Raw genomic sequence first — 20,788 nt, 5'->3', positions numbered from 1 at the left:
AAGCAGTAATTGCCACAGGACAGCAAGTACTTAACGGACTCCAAATGCATTCAAAGAACCGATGATATATCCGTTAGTTCATTGCAAACTTAAGCCATTTCTGCCATGATCTTACTTGGTAAGGTCATGCTGAGTTTTTGTGTCCACCAAGTTTACAACGGCATTCTCTTATTTTAGATATCGTCTATTGTCAAGTTTGTATTGACCATACAATTGGGTACGCAATTGAGGCTCGTCTGAGACTTGTCAAGCAGGTCCGCACCGTTTTATAACATATATATATATATATATATATATATATATATATATATATATGCACTTCTTTAGCTTTATATCGCTCTTAACAGATAACCTAAATAAAAGAAGATGATACTATGATGGAGTTTTATGACTAATTGCCTTATCTTCTACTACATCGAATACAAATGAAAATACTTTAAATCACTTGTGTATCGTAAGACTACAACATATCAGGTCAAATTCTTCGGGCATTTCAATATATTCCTGCATAGCGCTACGTAGCTAAGGGTCTTTGTTATTTTCAGCGCCCAACATTCAAGGTGCTGTGTCCAATTCCGTCCTTGATCAACTAGCGCTTCTAAGCGTGAATGATAATATTATCCTACTTCCGTTGACCTGAATATAAATGAGTGTTTACAGGGCTGTGTGTGTTAGCAGCGGCAATTAAAAAAGGTTCACCGCTACTCCAAGTTTGTCCGTTGCTTTATCTCGTTTTTCCGAGCCACAATCATGACTCTGCACCGTGTGGTTACACTATACAACACGAAAGCTATTCCGTAATCACCAGAAAATTCGTCTAAAGCTAACTCTGTGTTCGCAACACCGAAGCCCTCTGTCTTCTTAGGACAGATCTCCGGAGAGCCAACTCCTTTGTCCTATGGTTTGGCTTACATTAGTTCCTATTCTTAATTAGAAAGTTTAGACAGACCCAGAATCTGGAAAGTGACTGATGGGACCAGGCGCTGAGTAATCCTGGCCATGGAAGAAGCGACAAAAACTCATTCTTTTTCAAATCAGCAAAAGAAAACGACCTCGTAGCTTTTTCTTAAGCTCAACTTCACTCAAACAGTAGTTCAACATTCGCAGGTGTTGCTTTGTGGATCCTTTACTTCCATCCATCAGGCGGTATAGCAGTCGTGTGTAAACAACGTAGAGATCCACACAAAGCCGAGGATGCCGTTGTAATTGATCAATGCATTTTTCGTATAACTAGTTGCCTTTGTTTACTCTTCCTCGTCTCAAGAATCTACACGGAGGTCCCGCGCACCTTCGATACCGTGCTTTAATTGTAACAGTATCATTTTCATCTAACCGTGACTTTTAACGACGTTACGGATCCGACTGGAATCACCTGATTAGTTAGGTTTTTTTTTTATCTGGTCAATCTCAGTAAACACATGTGTAAATCGTAATTACGTCGATTATGGCCTGGCTTGGTTCATGGCCAATCAAGAGAGTTTTAGTGTAGCCAACTGTAGGTAAAAGGCTCATCCTAGATGATATCAGCTGTGTCTCACGCTTGTCGTTGGATAGGACGAGGCTTACTGTCACACTCTCATGGAAGCATAGGTGAATACATTAGCCTTTCGTGCTGATGCTTATCCGTGTTCGGGTTGGTCGCCTTCCCGCTTTAAGCAGTCTAGCTTCGTACATGAATGTATTAGCGAACTTTTTCTCGTAGCAGAAATAACGAAACTTCAGATAGCAACACTGCTTGTGCGATGTACGACCATTTTTCCGGGACTAAATTTCCTGAATATCGCTTTTTTTTTTTTTAGTTCTGCCGATGTTTACATTTTCGTCGCAATTTTTGTAGCAATATTCGTATGGAAGACGACAAGGATAGACAATCTGTGCTAAGTAGCTCTGTTTGCATTGTTTCTCACTTTAGTCTATGGTTCGCTCTCGTTTGGTTGCCCTGTCTAAGGTATCGGCATAGAGCAGAAAGAACTGTGTAGACGATGACCATAGTTTATACCTCTTTGTTTGCCCTTTTTTTTTCTTCTGTTTTTCGTCTGCGGCCAATCACCTACACCTCTGGCGAATAGTGTAGTTATAATCGAGATAAACACTTCCTAGATTTCTCATTGATCATGAAGCTAGACTCATCTCTTAGGGCTGCCCTTGCGACTTCTGACTAGCGTTGTTCATTTGCTTATCACTCTGAGAGAACCGGCGCTCAAAGATTTCCTCCTATAAAAAAAAAATGTAGCTAATCGTTATATATATATGCACATTGGTAAGCAAAATTCCCAACTGCACACCCAGGGTTGAACTGTATGTCCGTTTGAGCTGTGTGTCGTATCTATGCCTAATGCTGCTTTACTAACAAGCCTCCCTGTCGCACATAAAAAAAAATAGTCGTTTTCTTTCAGCTACCGTACCAACGCTAAACTGGCATTTGACGAAACGTATTGTAGATATATATAAAAAAAAAAACGTTCATACGGATGCAGGTAGCGGAAAATAATGTATAACATGTTATTCACTGCGCAAAAATTGCGCACATTTACCTTTTATGCAATACATAATAGATTAAGTATTATGTTCTTCTGAAATAAATGCATCTAACCTACTTACGTATGGAGTTATTGACGGTTTTTTTATGCTCGGGGTTCCTCACGACTAGAGACATCTCCTAAAAAAATCTACCTATATATATATATATATATATAGGTAGATTGCGGCTATATATATATATATATAGCCGGAATTCGATTCGACCGCCGGAAATCAACCAACCAACCAACCAATCAACGTAATGCCGAAGAACGGCGCCAGGGTATGACTAAAGAAGCTAAGTCAGAGTGAATCATTTCTTCGATGGCGTTTGCCCGTTCAGGAATTATTTTGTCGGACATGTTAAATGGTTAAGTTTTCCATGAAGGCGTAAGACCGGATCATGCAATTTTGTTCCCAATCTTTTTGTGTTTGATCTGTTGCTTGAGCTACACTTCAATAGCAAATCATACGTGTTTGCTAATTATTATAATTAATCAGAAATTATCGTACAATGCCTCGTGGGAGAACTGGATTAGTGAGTAAATGCGAGGTCATTCGATTTAGGCTCGATCAAGATTGAAGCTCGGAACAACGAATACCCGCAAGAATCGAGCTTAAATCGTGTTTCGGGGAACAATTATATTTACGAAGTATCTATGAACAATTTTGTGTGCGATCATAATATTGAGCTCGGGATATTGTCGTTCATATAGAACCAGTGGGTACGCTTGCGGATATCTATAAAAAAAAAACCTAATATATCGATGAAGGACAACAGTCGTTGCGCAGAAGACGACAAGCATAAGAGCCTAATAAAAATAGGCTTATACAGGCGCGTTTGTGCTTCGATTTCTTCCTACAAATCTCGATAATATGATGTTTAGCATCCGCTTAATGCGCGACGGCTGATACAAAGCTTCAGTAGAAAGGACGAGATCGCTGCTGGCTCATCCTTTGTCATAGTCAATTAGTTGATTTCAGTATTGATACCGGCTAGAATCGCGTGATCCCGTTTCGCACATTGAGCTAAAGGTCTGACTTTGCGTATTCCCTCGCTGCCATTTCGCACACTGGCCAGATAGAGGTAAAGTACTTTATTGGCCTAAGTGCATCAATGTTATTTCCCAATAATAATAATTATACTTACTGTAATTATTATAGAAAAAAAAAACATTGTTTTTTTGTGCGTATACTGGCCACAGCCAAACTTTTTCACTCGGCGATTGAACATCTAGTGCTAATTAATAATTATAATTAATAGTAAATCCTAGTTCACCTTACTAATGATTTCATAGTAATGAGGGAATTTTTAGCTTGTCGCATCAACGAATAACTGACTCTGCGAAATGCCGAGTTTGTACGAAATCGCGGCGGAGGTACTAGCAGTCTAAAAAAAAATCTAAATCAACTCCTTGAAAGTCTCTCCTTAAAATAGGATTTGATTAAATTCTGAAATAAATATCTGAGTTACTGCAACTTGCAGTAATCCGTTATGAAGTTCATCAACATTACTAAGCTAATTAACAACTTTAACCTTACTGCCTACTGTGGAACTAAGCTCTAAGCTAATCGCCATTGAGAGATCATATTATACATACATGAAGCGCCTGTTGTGACAAAATATTCAAAATTTCCTAGGATGCCCGGGGTCAATACACGAAATAACTTAAATAAAATATTGACGAAAGTTAAATTTATTGTGTTCAGCTCGTAGAGTTCCTCTCCTGTAGACGTTGTCAAATCAAGTAAAATCAATCTGCGTAAATTGCACACAAATATTGAGACCTTATACGGATCTAATGTTGTTAGATTGTACCTTAACGGGGCCTTGCTCCTCAGACATCCTAGGGAAATATAAAAGTTATCATGGATTGCTATCAAGAGATCGATTGCTCGTCCCTAAAGACCACGAAAACATGAAGCTTTCGTTTTACTGTCGTTGTATTGTTGTTTCGTTAGTTCTCCTGCAACTGCACCCCTGCTCCTGCGAACTTTATGGAATCTGAGCACGTCTGGATCACATCAGATCAACGTTCACATCAATTTAAAATTGTTTTTTCCGTCTTCTCGGCGTGTCCTATTTTTGCCGGTTGTGAATGCTTCTATCTATATTTGTTATATTTAGCCACACCCATACTGAATCACTAGTTAACAGCTTGCATTATGTTCATCGTAAGTTGCTTGGAATTATTGTATGTCGTCGTTTCTACACCCTGCAGCAAATACTGTTTTAATAAAGCCTAGCTAGGCCAATAATTGGTTAACGAAAAAATAAGATATGATAAATTTACCGATTTTTAATATCCAGAAATAAATCTCTTAAGCCTAAGAGCCTTAAGCTTAGCTTAAGAGTCTAAGGCCTTAAGTGTATATCGACAGCTCTCATAAGCGAAAGATCCTGGGTCCGATTATCAAGTAAGATCTGTACTATGAATTTAGGTTAAGCAATGCTTGTTGCATTGAATTAGTCGTAAACTATTATAGGTAACGCGTTTTCGTTCTGGCTATACTTTTTAGTCATGTAGCTTTCACTGAGATCGTGAATCATCAGAAATTTGCCAACCTCAGCTATTAGTTCTTCACAAAATCTACTTCAGGAGACGTGGTGAATGAAGATCATGAAGCCAAGGAACAACTGAACTCCCTGCAACAGCCAGGTGAATTCTGTACTTGAATTTGCTTGATCAACCAGCGATCGAGGCGCTAACGACTTTTCGGCAAGGCCGTCGAAAAAAATCCGTTATCTGTATTGCCGAACGACTTCCATCGATTAGCCCGAAAAAGATTGTTTGCTTCGTTCAGGCGATTGCGAACTCGATGTCCTCAGTCCTTGCTTAGCGGCAGGGGAACAGTTTACTGATAAAATAGAAGCGTTCCGCATATCTTGGACGTGACAACATGGTGCCCCCTAACCGAGCCAGACGCTCGGACGTATGGTCTATATCGCTGCTTGATCCTGGATTTTGAAGCTCTGCACATACGCTGGGTTGGCGGGAAAATACTGGTCGTTTTTCCAAGTGTATCGCAGTAAATGTCGGGTTAATATCCACCTTGGCATAATCAGAGAGCAAAGATTCGATGGTAGGCGGTTAACTACAATGATTGTAAAGACTTGAATATAAATTGTCATGAAGATGAGTGAAATTTCCCTATAGATATGCTGTGGTTTAGAATCTCATTGCAATAGAGACACCGGTTCCGCCCCGGTCCATACAGAATTTACAGTGGTGTTTCGTAAGAAACGACTCCATCTTTCTATCGCGGTTCTATCGCTCCCTTTCTTGGAGTGTCAGTATGAAACCTGCTCCTCGTAACGGTCAGAACATCGGTCGTTGAAATGATTGCGGAAGTTGCGCAAGGCCAGCACATCAGTAGCCATCATATCGGCAAAGAACTGAACTTCCATAGTTAGTTGGCTACAAAAAAAAAACGTTCGATGTTTGGGCGCAATACGAATTGACGCAAACCAGTTTACTCGACTATATCTCTATCTACAAAACTTCAAAAAGACGCAACGAAACCAAGCTATTTCTGACACGGTTGATCACAAAGAATAAAAGATAGGTCACGTACAGCAATAATGTTTGAATTAAAAAAAAAAACACACGATGTGTGATAAGCCAAGCCAAAGAAAATGGTCCTATATATTTTATGGGATTGGAAAGGAATCGGAGATTATGGGTTTCGTCCGGTTGACAAAATGGTTGATTCTACCGTCAACAACTACCAATGAAAAAAATCAACCAGAGCTAGCAGACGGAAAATGCGTCGTATTTCATATGCACCTTTGCCAGCGAATACTGAGAGAATTCGAATGAGAAATTTTTATGCATGCACCGTATAACCAGTTCCTGCACCGTCGGACCATCATCTGTTTGCGTCTCTATAATTTAGATCCTTTAGATAATTTAGAAAAATTACTAGTAATAAGTTTACACACAAAAACTACAGAAGTTCAATAGTGATGAGATTATGATGTTATCAGAAAAGTCAAGAATAGTATAAGGTGATCGATCAAAATGGCGTACATCTAGCTAAAAAGTACTATTTTAAAATATTAAACATAATTACTTCAATTCTAACAACCCAAGATATATATTTGGTTGCAGCATGACGAATTGGTCAGTTTCTACAATAGTTTACGGAGCGACTGCTGAACACGTTACCAATTATCGCCTTACAAAAGGAACAATGGCTCATCGAATCTGATCGTTTCTTGTTGGATTTATTCCTTCAAAAATGTAAAGCTCAAGCTTATTTTAGAGCTCTGTTTTCGCAAATAAGATGATACCAGTTCTTCAAACTGAATCGTTCGGCCATAATGCAACTTAGCAGAACGAGTGATTTCGTTTTTTGACTGTGGGTAGCCATTCAACGAACTATATGAGCTCCGCTGACAATTGCGGAGGCTGACAGCTGACGTGAACGTTTAACAAGAATACAGTATTTGTAAAAGACACGAATTTAAGTTCGCACGATATCGAAAACCTGTCATCAATCAATATCAAAATTTTAAGTAAAGAAAAAAATTTACCAACAATAAAGCTTTAAAAACATCGACATACATAGTGGAGGTGGTTTAATTGGTTCTTTTTGCAATTGTCCAACTTTAATAACGCACCCACATTTATATAATTCGTGATAAAATTTCCTTTTAAGGATAAGTAAAACTGTGTCTTCCCCAGACGACGTCCATTTAAATGTATGTAGAAGCATTTATGGCATTTTCTAGTTTTCACCAAAGTTCTATATATTGTGGTCCTTATTCCAGCGATACAAGTAACTACCATCAGTTATTTTTGATGACAACAAGTTAATACAAATCCAAAATCAGGGTAAAGTTTTTTGCCCATATTAATAAAAGGTTCGTCCATCCATATATTTAAACCTGCGATACGCATAAGCTGTACTTATGCTGAGCGTCCCAGGTTGAACCTCCGAAGCCATTCCTAGGAGAATCTTCCAGGGGATTTATTGGGAACAAGCCAAGATTTGCCGAAAAAGCGTGTTCTGTAAGAATGGCGCTCACGTAAATGTTCAGAACGTTATATCGTCTTGTCTACAAGATGAATAGAGAAAAAATAGGGAATCAAGATTTCGAGGGCTAGCCAAAAACGCTATACATTTTTATTCCTTGATTTTTCGTGTGGGAAAAACATAAAGAGTTTCGTTTACGGCTCTTTGTCACAAATGTCAACCTTATGAAGATTAGACGGCAGACAAGTTCGCAACAACTTCCTGTCAACAAACTGCAGTTAAGTAAACTGGCTATAAAGGCGACGTCAAAGAGAAATGGTGCGGACGTATTTTGACATCTGAACGGGAAACCAAGGGCGAACATGCGCACCGTGATTTGCGGCCGCAAAGGAAACCGCTTTCGCGAAAAAGTCCCCCTAATTTCGGGGGGTGAGCACCAGTAAAGTAGTCCCGGCTAGACTACTATGAAAACTCAGAAAACGTCTCCGATGCTTCCAAGCTGAAACATTTCTAACAGTTGGTAACAACGATTTACACATTTTAGTTAGGAACAGCGGCAAGGAGCTTGAAAATATGAAACTGGAAGATTCGTACTTCTCACGAAATAAACAGAAAATTATTTTTTGTACGCTAGAGTGGCCTTTTTATACGATCAGTCGTACTCTAATTTCTAGACATCAAAAAAACAGTAGCACTATGGGAAGGACAATCAATTTTTTTAGATTACAGATTACACCTCGTGTCAGATAACCACTGCTTGGAGTATTTCCGATAAAATTCATATGATAGTGCTATAATTCAATATAATAACATGTAGGCGTCTCGCTACGGAAAAATCTACTGTGGAGGCGCCCAACATAAAACGGTTTCCGAGCTTGAACCATCTTCTATTTTTTTTTTTTATATCATAACGATTCTTATGACAATCACATCTAATTAAAAAAAAAATTTTTCTTTTTTTTTTAAATTTATCTTTGCGAGAATGTTGTCCCTCAGGTTAACTCTCTGTACGTTCTGCCCTTCGAAAATTCCCGGGCACACATGTTTAAGTGTAAAATTTTATTTCACATATTTTGACCTGGTCTTAAGATTGCACTTCATCAAACTAAAAACCATTTTTTACTTTTTCGATTTTATCATTAGCTCTTTTCGGGATTAATTACAGTAATATTGAGGGCAAGCGACTGTTAGAAGCGAAAGAAGTTACACGTCCTCTAAATGCATCGTCTAGCCATTGCTTAATCTAGTGCAAACATTTTCAAGTAGTTTACGTGAACGTCGTAAACGTCGTGAAGAAGCCGATCACGTACTCACTGTATTTACAAGGAAATGGTTTCAACCGTAAAAGGGGACACATAGAAGAAGGTTATCTGTAAATACATCATCTGCAGCTCAGTATTTCAATACACATGTCATCCTTAAGGACCGTTTGTTTTGGGACTTCTTATTTGAAGGCGCTAAATACGCAGCCAAGGAGTTCCGGGTGCAATTCCTGGTTGACGTGAATTTTCGGGTGATTATAACTGCTAGTTTCATCGTAATCAGGTTTGACTAGAGTGAATACGATAACACATTTAAACCATACGTAGTTCAAGTGGTTTTACTACGCTATCAGCTTCAACTTCAATAGGGGTATTTTGATCTGAGAAATTTGAAGCCCCGAAAAAGTTTTAAAAAATATGCCCTTACCTTATTAGTATTATTATTCTGCACTGAGTTGCTTAAATCAACACAAATATTACGCCTTGATCGGGTTGCGTCAACACTATAGGAATGGATCCTCCACACTTATCCCGTGCATCATTAGTAACCGCGTATAGCAGCGCATCCGAACAACTTGCGGAAGATGACTAGCTTCTTAGTCACGCGAGATGAATGATAAAAAAAAACATCGAAATAAATAATCGATGCATAACCTAGTCATTTCAAAAATCAGGCACGTTTTACCGAGTCAAATCGAATGATTTTAGTGGAAGACTATAGAGAACACTTACAATTTGGTGACGTTGATAGGTGGTCCGTTCAGATGCGACAGAGGATCGACCCAGTGATCGTGGACGTAACGTCTTTCCAGCTTATTGTATTGGCAGCTTTTGTAGAATTGTCGAGATGGTCGCTGGTCTTCTGGCAGGCAAGGCCAAAGCTCTGGTTTGCGAGGCGGACTTTGACCGAGAACTTCAACAACTTCGCATAGGTTCTCCGGGTTGATATCTAGCGACGGCAATCCGCTCGCCAACCCCGTGTACAGCAGCGCCAAAAATGAGATAATAGCGAGCCACATCGCACAGCTCGGTCGTAGGCCGACGTCAACTAGGCAAGCTGCGTAGGACTCGCTACAGGTGCACTGCACGCACGCAAAATGAGCGCAAGTCTTTTTCTATATGATATTATTCTTATATCGGAAGCTTTTGGTTTACTGCTCTTATCTACTATACTCTTACTGTTATTACATATATTACACTCTAGGTAGCATAATAGTTGTTGACCATTCGTTAACTTTGTGCTTTCTTCAAGCACGGAGTCTTTGAAACTACTCTCGGCCAGGACACAGATGATATGCACAGGAGCCCTACAACAAAGCTTCTAAATGCGACCAGTATCAGCAGATGGTCGCAGGCAGATATATATGTTGACGCGGCTTCATTATGATCGGTCGATGATTTTACGAAAACACTTAGGTACAAGGTAGAATAACTATTATAACATCACACTTTGGAAATCAGCCACCATTTCACACGCCTCAATACACGAAAAACACAGTTTTGTTGCATATTTGATTCATCATCTGTATGTTCCTATATACTGTAGTTTAAATAGCTAGTGATCCTTCCGGGAGCTTCCCACAATTGAACTGGCCGACCATTTATCTTCATTAACTATAAGAAGCTATGCCGTAAATGATCTTCTGAAAATTAGAGTAACAATACCACTAATCAAATGCTTGACTGACTGTCTACAAATAAACACGTTCAAGTGGAGACTGAACCTTAGTTGAACTAACTTTTCGCCACTCGTCTAGCACCCTCTGTATAGAAATGTATATCCCTAAGCTGCACTGTGTCCTAAGAGTTGTCAAGCTGGCATGTCCTTCAAAGCACATGGCTGTCAGCTCCTGAGACGACACCCCCCGCGTATGGAGAGGGCTGTTACCTGTGGAGGAAGGATGACATGGACGTGCTGTACGAAGATGATGCTACTTTAGGTCATTCAGCTCTGTTAGCGCAAAGTACGTATCATGGAAGAAGCCATACTTCTCGTTCAGGTAACGAAGCTCATGTTAGTGAAAATACGGGCACATAAGCGCACACTGTCGACAGCTCTAGCTGGAAAAGGGGCTATGAGCATACATTGGGCGATTCCACCGCAGCAAATCCCCAATACGTTGTTGTTGTTACCCGCGTATTTTTATACTTCCCTATGGATTAGTATGCTCCAATGATAAAAATAAGTGTGCCAGATAACGGAGGTATTTGCTATTATCGGACACAGTGGTCTGAACGTATACAAGCCAGAAATTTGATTACTAGTTACAATTTACAGTGTTTTTCGAACGGAACGAACCGATACTGCTATATGGTTTGCTTTGGGGACGACTTATTATATATACGCGGCCGACAATGGATTAAACTAATAGGTTACCTGCACATTGAATTGGGTGCAGGTTCGCAGCCAATATATATAATACCGCCCTGATTATTCAATGCGTAAATTCACCAGTAGGGCCTTGTCGCAGAGTCGGCATATCGAACTATCAGGAAAGCCTTGGTCTGCTCTTATAACGAAATTTCGAAAAAGCGGGATATAACCTTATCGCTGAACCACCGTGGAAACGGTTTTACCGTCGATTAGCGGGAAAATTGAGTAGAGAAAGCAAAAGGAAGTTGCTGCAAGAAGTGCCGTGTGCACGAGTTTCATTGTTTTATTTGATAGTGATAAATCGTGTAATGGAATACATTGGCATCGTATGTTAAACACACCATGTAATATATCTGAATAGGCTTAAGTATTCCTAAAAATGATGTCGTTCATACATTCCACACATGTGAAATATAGCTCAAATGTTTATTTATGTTGTGAAGAAAGCATTAAAAATGATTAGAGACGATCTTTGTTGATGTTTGTATTATGGAGCCGGTTCATTGTCGTTAAATACTTAGAACGATATAGAGTATTAGAACTAAACGCAACTCTATTTAAACTCTAAGAAGAAGATTGACGTAGACGCCCAACTGGAATGGAAGAGGATGCAGAGGAGGATGACTCGCAGAATCCTATCGTTGATACCAATGATTATTGTTAGATTACGATTAACACCAATAACAACAAACTCTCTCGCAACTGTGACAATCTAAGGATCAAGCTTGATACATTGTTGAAACAAAAGATTAACAGGGCACAAGATCAATTTATAGCAGAACGTTTATTTACAGAAGATACGAGTGTCACTAATGGCGAGGATTGAATAACCTTGACTACAGTATGCTAGGCAAATTTTCTGTATAAGATAAATTCTGCACCAATTTGATTTTAGTTTTCTGGCCCTTCTTGTTTGCTAATTCATTATGAACGAAATTCACGTGGGCCGGTTGTATGGACGCACGATACTTCATTATCGATCTTCTGAAAGCAATAGAGTGACCTTGGCCATTTTTAGTGCAACAGGAAGATGCTTCTGACTGCTTAGTTAGTTCAGTCTTAACCGAGTAACTGTCAACTCAAGCTTTTCTGTATTATATCATTTTCATCAACGGTGATGAATATAAAGTAACCTTTAAGCAGTCTTCAACAGAGTTCAATAAAGCGTGCTTATTTTATCATTTATTATATCTTGGAAAGCTCCCTTTCCAATCAGTATCTCAAGGTCGGTGCCTACGTTAGCCATCCGGGGATTTTCGAAACATGAAAAAATTGCTATGTGAGGTGGTTAACTGTTAAAACCATTTATTCCGGTAAAAAAACCGCGGAGAATCGTATATATCGTCGGCTTTGGATAGCTTTAAGATGTGTGATTTGGTAATATGTGATTTGAACTAAAAGTTCGAACTTTTCAATAAAAATATGATTTTTTTGAGAAGCAACCGTTGCTTGTTAAGAATTTCAGTATTCACTACTCTTTCAATATTAGTTTTTAGGTAATTTTTTCGCTTGTAAAAATACTGGTTTGCTTGATTAAGTACACTATTGCTCGTGTGATATTATAGTCGATATATATCTCTGTCAACGATTCAGAAAAGCCAATAAAAAAAGAAAACTCCAACAGTCAGATCTAAAACCGATCTAACTCTAACAATCAGAGCTAGTTTCAGATAATTAAATCCTTTCTCACGTATCTATTTCCGAAAATTTTTCATGAAGAAATTCAGGATTTCATATTACGCAAATAGCTTATAGCAGTCTTCGAATGGTTCTCAATACTAGCAAGATAGTCTTAAATGGGAACTGCTGTCGTAGGAACAACGTTGTTTGGCCTGATATTTGCTGTATGTCGAAAATTTTCTACAGAATATAACACGAACGTGTTGCGCATTCAGTTGAGTGCAAATAAATTCATTAGATATTCAGCCTCAACTTATTTTAGTATTTAACACATCCTGTAAAGCACATCTCGAGACACATACTGTCTAACTTAACGCGATACATTATAGCAAAAATATGAGAAACTTCTAGTTATCGTTAAGCTAATTGGTAGTTTTCGGTAGGAGTACATATATTTGACCAACTTGGCCGAAGCAATGTTCGGTAGCACAGAATGGCAGATTAGTAGAAGAAGGAACGCTTATTTCGCTGTCGATCAGGGAAGGCAGTAAGGAGTTGGCAAGGATAGCTTTAACTCTTGAATTTAGGGATTGGCTGCTTTCATTAATGTACCAAGTAATGACTTTTAGACAATCGACTAACGGCTTTCTCATACCGACGGAAGCTTGAACTCAGACTACACCCATTTGATGTTTTTCGCATGATATTCGCTAATCTGAAATCAGCTTATAATCCAGCCTAAATGTATGATGTGGTCAGCGAACGAACTCTCAATGGCTTGATGATTCCGTCGACATCAAGAACAAGGATGGGAGCGATGTTTATCATATCTATCGTAAACTTGGGTGTGTAATAGCCAAATTCAGACGTCGCTACATTGTAGAATACTCCAGGCTTTCCGAGAAAGAAATTGTGCATATTAAAGTCATTTTAATCAGCTTTAAAATAATGCACGTCAGTTTTAAAAATACTAGAAATATAAAATAGCCATCCGTTTGTTACCCATGAAGTGTACCATTGCTCTTCTTCCCGACAATGTGTCTTCATAATTTCTGTGACACGTAGCAGACGATATTCTAGTCAATCGTATCGAATGTGTGAAATAATAAATACATGAGAAAAGTTCAAGTGAATAAGCCTTCGACATTGATCTATTTTTACTCTACATGTTTGAATCTACATTTACATCGAATAATGACCGTTTGGCTAATATCGCAGTTAATCGACATTATTAGATGAGCCGGGTTGTTCCAAGATGCAGTGTTTTCTATGGCTCCAGAACCTCATCTACCGTTTCAGATTGATACCGCAAGACAGGTAACGCAATACACAAAACGATAATATATTTCGAAACGATTGACATTTTCTTCGGAATGCATTGCACTTTGTACTTTGTATTCTAATTGAAAGTTATTTAATTTTTTCATAAGGAGCCTTGCGGGTCGTGCAGGCTTACTAATGCCATAATAACATTTTCTAATCAAAGGTATACGTGATGTGTTAGCGGGTGTGGTAAGCTTATAAACCACAAGGTTGTTATGTGTCGGCATTCTATCATGTTCCGGATCTTATGAAGGCAACCCTCTTTGATAAGCTACTTCCACTAATATCAGTATTTTGTGGTAGTTTGTCTATATTTGCAGTTCATTTACTTTTGTTCCGCTTTTATCTATTACATTACATTATTACATAGCAACCTCGTTTATAATTGCTATTATTATTATCATTACGTTTTCTAACTAATGTATGTAAAAAAAAAAGATATCATAGACATATTAGCTAGCGCTTTGCAAGTAAAAGGATCTTCGAAATTCACGTTCGCGGAACGAGTTGTGAGGGGACGCTACCTACATAAAAGTGACTCGCCAGGCATCATAACAGCTCGTAAAAAACTTCACATCTTTAGAGTATCATGTTATATTATCCTGCGCAGTAATCTGCAACCTCATTGAAGTACAATTAAATTAATGCTTTAGCAATACGATCGTTATTTCTATTCTATAAAATTTCTATTCTATCTATATAATATTATAGAAATGTATGTTTCATTTTAATGTTCACTTAATGTTTGCAGTTTCAGCTTTTAAAAGTGAGTAGGTCTGATGGAATTAGGGTGACTTGCTCCAAATGGACAACCTTATGTAATCCATTCAGCGATTGGTAGAGGGCTGTGTTTGCCTCCACTAAAAGTGCTTATTCTTACTACTATTTTCTACTGCCACTGTGACTAAGCATAAAATCCACCTTCGCCTCTCCTGCCATGGACATTAATATTCACATTTTATCGGGCCGAAAATCGGTGCTCCCTTTCGGTATTTCGTTAGCTTTAGTACTGAAATAAAATGAATCGTCGCAAACATTTCGTCAATTGTCGAATGAAAATGCGAAGTTGAGTAAAGTACGCGAAACCCTGTAAAATTGACAATTTCCAATTAACCATTTTCTAACTAAAGGATATATTTGTTGACCTATAGTTCTTGTGCTTTCAAGTTAAAATTAAGTTTAATTATTATAATAATTGGAAATAAATTCCAGTTATTATGATAAGTAAAAGTGTATAGGGAGCAGAAATGATCTCCTTCTCTACTAAAAAAAAAAGACGACAAAGTAGTAGTAAAATACGACATATCGTAAAAAACTTGTTACTGAAATTCGAAGCAGCATGGAATTAGTCTACCACGCGTTACCTCTACCGGCGTTTGCTATCGCTTCCGTTTTCGGCATTATGTGAAAATACCGCAGCACTAGCACAAAATAATTTCACAGTTTACGTATGAAAAACGCTGGTTGAGCCTAGCTGCTCCGCTTCAACCCTTCGTAGAAGAAGATGCATTTATGCTGCGAGCCAACATAATGGAGCCAGTCATGGCTGTTTCTAATAGGCCAAGCCTTTTCGGACATAGTGTTGTCTTAAAAATGTTAATTTTGCCTGGATGCCCTCCAGAATTCCGACTCTACATACCAAAATAGATATAAACCATATATACAAACATGGTAGGCAATTCTAGCAGCAAATGCAGGAACTATGGCAGAAATGCGCTGTATCTCATTTGCGGGCTATAAGATCATCGAAATAATTTGAAAGCAGGCTTGTTATTGTTTAAGAACGATATCGCAATTAAAATGTATAGAAGGGCGATGGAAAATAAACAACACGCGATCAGTCCGTGAAAAAGGTAGGAAATCTATCGATGGTAACAAAGCTTTTTACAAAACCAGCGCATGAACATCTTAATCGACGTGACGTAATAATCGTTGTCGATATTCCTAATAAATTCTCCGTTTTCGAATATGGTTGTGAGATCATATTGTCATACGCTACACTGAATCGGATCTATCGGCAAAAGTTACTCTGAATATGTTTCGACTTATACACCTCAAGAACAGTGAAGTTTACATCCCGCTGCTGTTTGCTCACTTCTTTACCTGTAACATGAACATGTTTACAAACCAAATGTATTAATAATGTCCTTTGAAACTTCCGCAGCCAGAAGTTCACGCCTCATCAATTTATTAGTTATTATGGTGACTTTAGATTTTGATGTGCCATCGAGCTTAGGAGGAACTCATCGAGGACCTTTAATCAAATGTAAAATCGGATATGCTAAAGTTTAGTGTCAATTTTTCGATTCGGGAAGAAATCGATCCAAGTGCTACGGCTCATTTTGCTGTCTACATGGGCTTTATATGAAAATATGACTTTTTTGCAAGGCGGAGCCGCGTTTAGTAATGCTTGGTGAGCCAGGCGCGTGTCTGAAAATGGTTGTAGTCCAATATTATCCATCTTCTTGTTTCTTTAAACTTAAAGAAAACGTGAAACAGTTGATCTCGGTTTCTTTATATTTTCTCATGCTGTCATCATTTTGTTTACTAAATGGGTCGCTTACAGTTTCAATGCAGCGGTCAAAACACATTTAACGAAAGATAAACTTCCATCCTCCAGAGCTTGCTGATCCTGGTTTCGAAGTTATTAACCACATAATTTTGCTTCACAAAAACTTCACAGAGAAAGTCTTTGCGTGTCTCGATTGAACGGACGTGTTTGTAGTAGGACCCTTGGTGCATTGCGGATGAAATGATAAGTAGGATCGCAAGTATTCCTGTAATGCTTCAACGTGTGGAGGCCCAGAAAAGCTGATTTCAATTCCGCATTGCAGTGGTTCCTCCACGAGAGGTTAACTTCGCTTTTAGTTTTCGCAGCTGTTCTTACATATGTGTTAAATTCATTCATTTTCTTGATTGCCATTATGAATTACGAATAATTGCCAGATTACTGGAGCTACTATCTAACATTATCTCATTTACTCAGATAGCAATACAGATAAAGTGCTGTTTAAAAATGAACCATGAAATTCACAAGCTCAAAGCATTTCAAAATTAATTGAAGAAAACAGGCATTGTTGCCTGTAAGATCAATTGCAAACAGAGCCTTCAGAACGAGTTGAGGGTCACCACAGTCGCCGCTTCTCTTAGATATTCGATCAGCCACAACATACCCTTTTGAATTGCAATGAGTTTTGCTAAAATTTAGCTTTGCAGTTTTGATAGAAATGGCCACTTCTTTTAGTAAACTGATGGCTAGCATGACTGCTTTATTTCCATTCCGCCCATAAGAATCATCAGTAAAGATACTATTGTCGAACCTGTATCCTATGAGGTCATGTAAATGTCTGGAATCACCTTCGCTTGCTTGGGATTATAGCTCCCACTTGCACGTCTCGACCGCTTGTTGGGATTAGTATAAACTGCCGGCCCGGCTGGTAGACAACAGTTACGGGGGCCTGGACGCCGTCACTGGGTGTCGTCCGCGCCGCTGGAGTTCAGATGGTGAGCAAATACGAGAATTAACATTATACAGCTCCTAGCAGAGCGCTAAAACATCTCGCGAGTGTCAAACACTACAAAAGGAATTGACATCAAGGTTTTATAGACGTTTGGGTATAAATTACCTGAATGACACCTAGTCCAATTCAATCCCGTATTACACACACATTAAGTCGATTGCACAAATGTTCCTCTTTGATAAATTACGTCTGAGGGGAACAGCAGAGTCTAGCCCAGCATCACATAACGCTTCGGCCACTTCATTCGTATTCGTAAGCGCGCTTGTGGTATGGATTACGCTATATGGATTCCTGAAGGTATTCTCTACTTTCACTGCATGAATCATTTAAAACTATCATTTTCTCGACGTACTCACAGCCTTTTTGCAGTAGGCCCCGAGGATTCTATCGGCGCTACGTGCTCTGTCAGGGCGCCATTAATAATAGTTAGGCAGACACTAGAACACGACTATCGCGTGTACATATTTCTTCATGAATATAAGTACACAACAGCAGAAATCATTCAGAAGTGTCCGCTGTAGATCCGTTAGCACCTGTGCTAGGTCATGCCCTGACTATCCGTTAAATGGTTTCCCCCGAGACAGAATTGAGCGGGCTTATCGTCGCCTATTATACGATTGAATGTATATGCTAATGTTGCTAGAAGTTATTGAACATCAGTAACTTTGTTTGGTAATAAGTGAATTGAGGCAACGTGGTGCAGTTGCGCATGTGCCTTTAGCTCAAAATCTTCCATGCGGACGAATCCTAATAGGGCTATTAAGTTGAGTTTATTCAATCGGACATATCGTTTCATGTTAAAATAGTAGTTAGCGATGACACTCACCCATTATAGTCTACGTAGCAGCTTATTTGAAATTATCCTTGTTAGTATACAACATCCGTACGTTTTATCTGTCAGAAAATCTTGGTGGTCGGTGTTTCCAGTGGCAGTTCTAGTGCGCTAAAAAAATGAAGACTTTGTCCTTTTTTTCCACAGAATCTCCACTACGCTTTCGATCGCTATGTCCACTTTCAGCACCAGTGTTCTCCGACAGACGATATGATGGGAAAACCTGATTTTGGACCTTTTTTTAGGATTTCTGCAAGCCATCAGCTACATTTTTTGTTAAGATCTTAGAATTGGCCCTCGGCTTCAGTTCTCCATGTGACTCGGTGTTTGCTTTCTGCTTACTCTTAGTTGGTACTCGCAAAGTCGCTATTGCAGTGCCTAAAACACCAGCTAGCTTCAGCTTCCTAATGCATGGCTCATACGATAGTTGGCGCAGAATGACTCCAGGCATATGCGTACTAGTAGATCGTGTGCTTCTTTCTCGCAACGTTTATTATTAACACAGTTCTTTAACTTTATGGTGACATTTAACAACCATGCGGAATTATCGAAGACAATTTAGACATTGCATCGTTTCTTTCCAGCGTAAATACCACATTGAGATTTCTAGTTACATTTAAGATTAGATTATCTACAACAATGCTGAGACAAATTCTGACACGTTTATCTCCCACTAGAAATCAATCTAGCCGTTTGTAAATTTGTTTCGGAAATTTGCATTTTTAGCATAGTTAAACCTTATCCAAGTGACATCTAAAATCTACCTTCAATTATGAAAAAATCATTGTTTTAAAGACCGGTCTATTTGATCGGATACAGTTAGGAGATGTTTGTGAGGAGTGCCAGTAGTTTTAGTGTGATCTGTGTCTGAACTCTTCCATAAGACAAAGAAATCATTGTTGTGCTTGACGTGAAGCCCTTAGACACAGCCTCAGTGCTTAATTACTCTGTGTACTATTCATAATAGCGAATACCCCCAAATATGTCTGGAAGTCCCTAGCTGTACAATGTTGAAAGCCAGCGTAATCTTAGCCAAACTATTCTAGAAGGCAGAGTTGGATTCGATGTGAAGCTCACGCAGATCTAGGCAAAGTCTTAAGTGTTGCATAGAAGCCATTACAGGAAAATATAACGCCGCCCTGTCCTTCGTCCTTCTCATAATGCCTTTGTATTCAATTAAATCGATCTCTTCCGAAGTGTCATATCTATGCTACCCGCGGATAGCAACGCTGCCTGAGTTAATTTCTGTGTGCGTAAATTTTTCTGATTAGTCCTAGCTACACAATAGTTTAACTGTTTAGGTAAATTCGTGTGATAGAGGGCCGATGTTTAGAGCAACGCTTGCCATATTGCTCCTTGAGTTCGAGATCCGATTGAATATTGAGTTCAGGGAAATTCTCGAGGATAACTTGGAAGATTTATTTATCATCTGAAGTGATTAATAATGAATCGTTGTTTGCTACGCTATTATTAGACGTGATCAAATGCATCTGAGAACTATAACTTGCATAAGATGATGATTTGCAAAGATATTCCAATTGGTCATAAAAAAAAAATGGAAGGAATACACCACACTTTCTAGAAAAGTTGAGTTTTGACTAACATTCCTTTGTGTCGAATTTAGAAAGGGGTTGAAAACACCCAGCAACCGAAATCTCCCGACGGGGAAACTTCAGTTGGCAAGCGAAGATTTTATCTGGCCAAAGTTCGTTGGGCTGCGATCTCTAATTGTAATCAAAACTAGGGACAACAAGTTAGAATTTGACATTTTTTTTATTGTGTTAAAACGATTTGAATAGATGTGTTGATAGTCGCAGTACATCGAATTTATCGCCGCATCAGCTACACTATGTCTAGTACCATTTAAGCTGGGGTTATTGATACGCCAAAAATATATATTTCAAAAACGTCTTCATTTTGCCAAGGAGTTTTTATGCCAAAAGCTACTTTCATCGCTTTGTACATATACCGCTTGTTGTCTTACAAAACAATCTAGGTGGAAATTTACACTTCGTAGCAGATGATGAAATATCACGCACTATCGTTTACAGAGGCTTACAAACAGAATTATGCGATCGTACGGGGCATTTTTGAAGTTTTTAGAACGTGCGAGCGAACACCGTATGGTAATACTTTTTCTAGAATGGGTTTATTTGCTGGGTTTTCTTCAAACTATTTCCCAAAGCAACCAAATTCGATAAAAGACATGCCAAAAAAATCCGGCGCATGCATTTAGCATAAGGCGCATGCGCTTCATCATAGATGTAATTGTTTTGGTAATTCGAAGCTAACTTGGTTTGTGGAAAAAAAATGTTAGCTAAATCTGATTAAACAGATTTTTTCACTTTAAACCAAC

The 20,788-nt window shown here is 38.7% G+C and overlaps 1 protein-coding gene and 1 long non-coding RNA gene across 3 annotated transcripts in view; both read right to left on the bottom strand.

The window, feature by feature from the left end:
- The window catches only part of LOC147753701 (uncharacterized), a 36,826-nt gene extending 26,268 nt beyond the window's left edge, over positions 1-10,558 (bottom strand). For both annotated transcript variants that reach the window (XM_086967691.1, XM_086967690.1), the window contains exon 1: positions 9,495-10,558. In XM_086967691.1, the coding sequence (XP_086823817.1) occupies positions 9,495-9,781 (287 nt within the window). In that variant the 5' untranslated portion in view covers positions 9,782-10,558. The remainder of the gene's footprint in view (positions 1-9,494) is intronic.
- Positions 10,559-17,314: 6,756 nt separating this feature from the next.
- On the bottom strand, positions 17,315-19,002 carry LOC147753700 (uncharacterized). The gene is made up of 2 exons (XR_015310409.1): positions 18,427-19,002; positions 17,315-17,569 (listed from the first exon to the last, which is right to left on the bottom strand). It is a non-coding gene; the product is annotated as an uncharacterized LOC147753700 (long non-coding RNA).
- Between the last annotated feature and the right edge of the window lie 1,786 nt (positions 19,003-20,788).

The sequence above is a fragment of the Varroa jacobsoni genome, unplaced genomic scaffold, assembly GCF_002532875.2.
Source record: "Varroa jacobsoni isolate VJ856 unplaced genomic scaffold, vjacob_1.0 scaffold_287, whole genome shotgun sequence".
Lineage (NCBI taxonomy): Eukaryota > Metazoa > Arthropoda > Arachnida > Mesostigmata > Varroidae > Varroa > Varroa jacobsoni.
The sequence above is the reverse complement of the archived record's forward strand: the minus strand, read 5'-3'. Positions and strand labels throughout refer to the sequence as shown.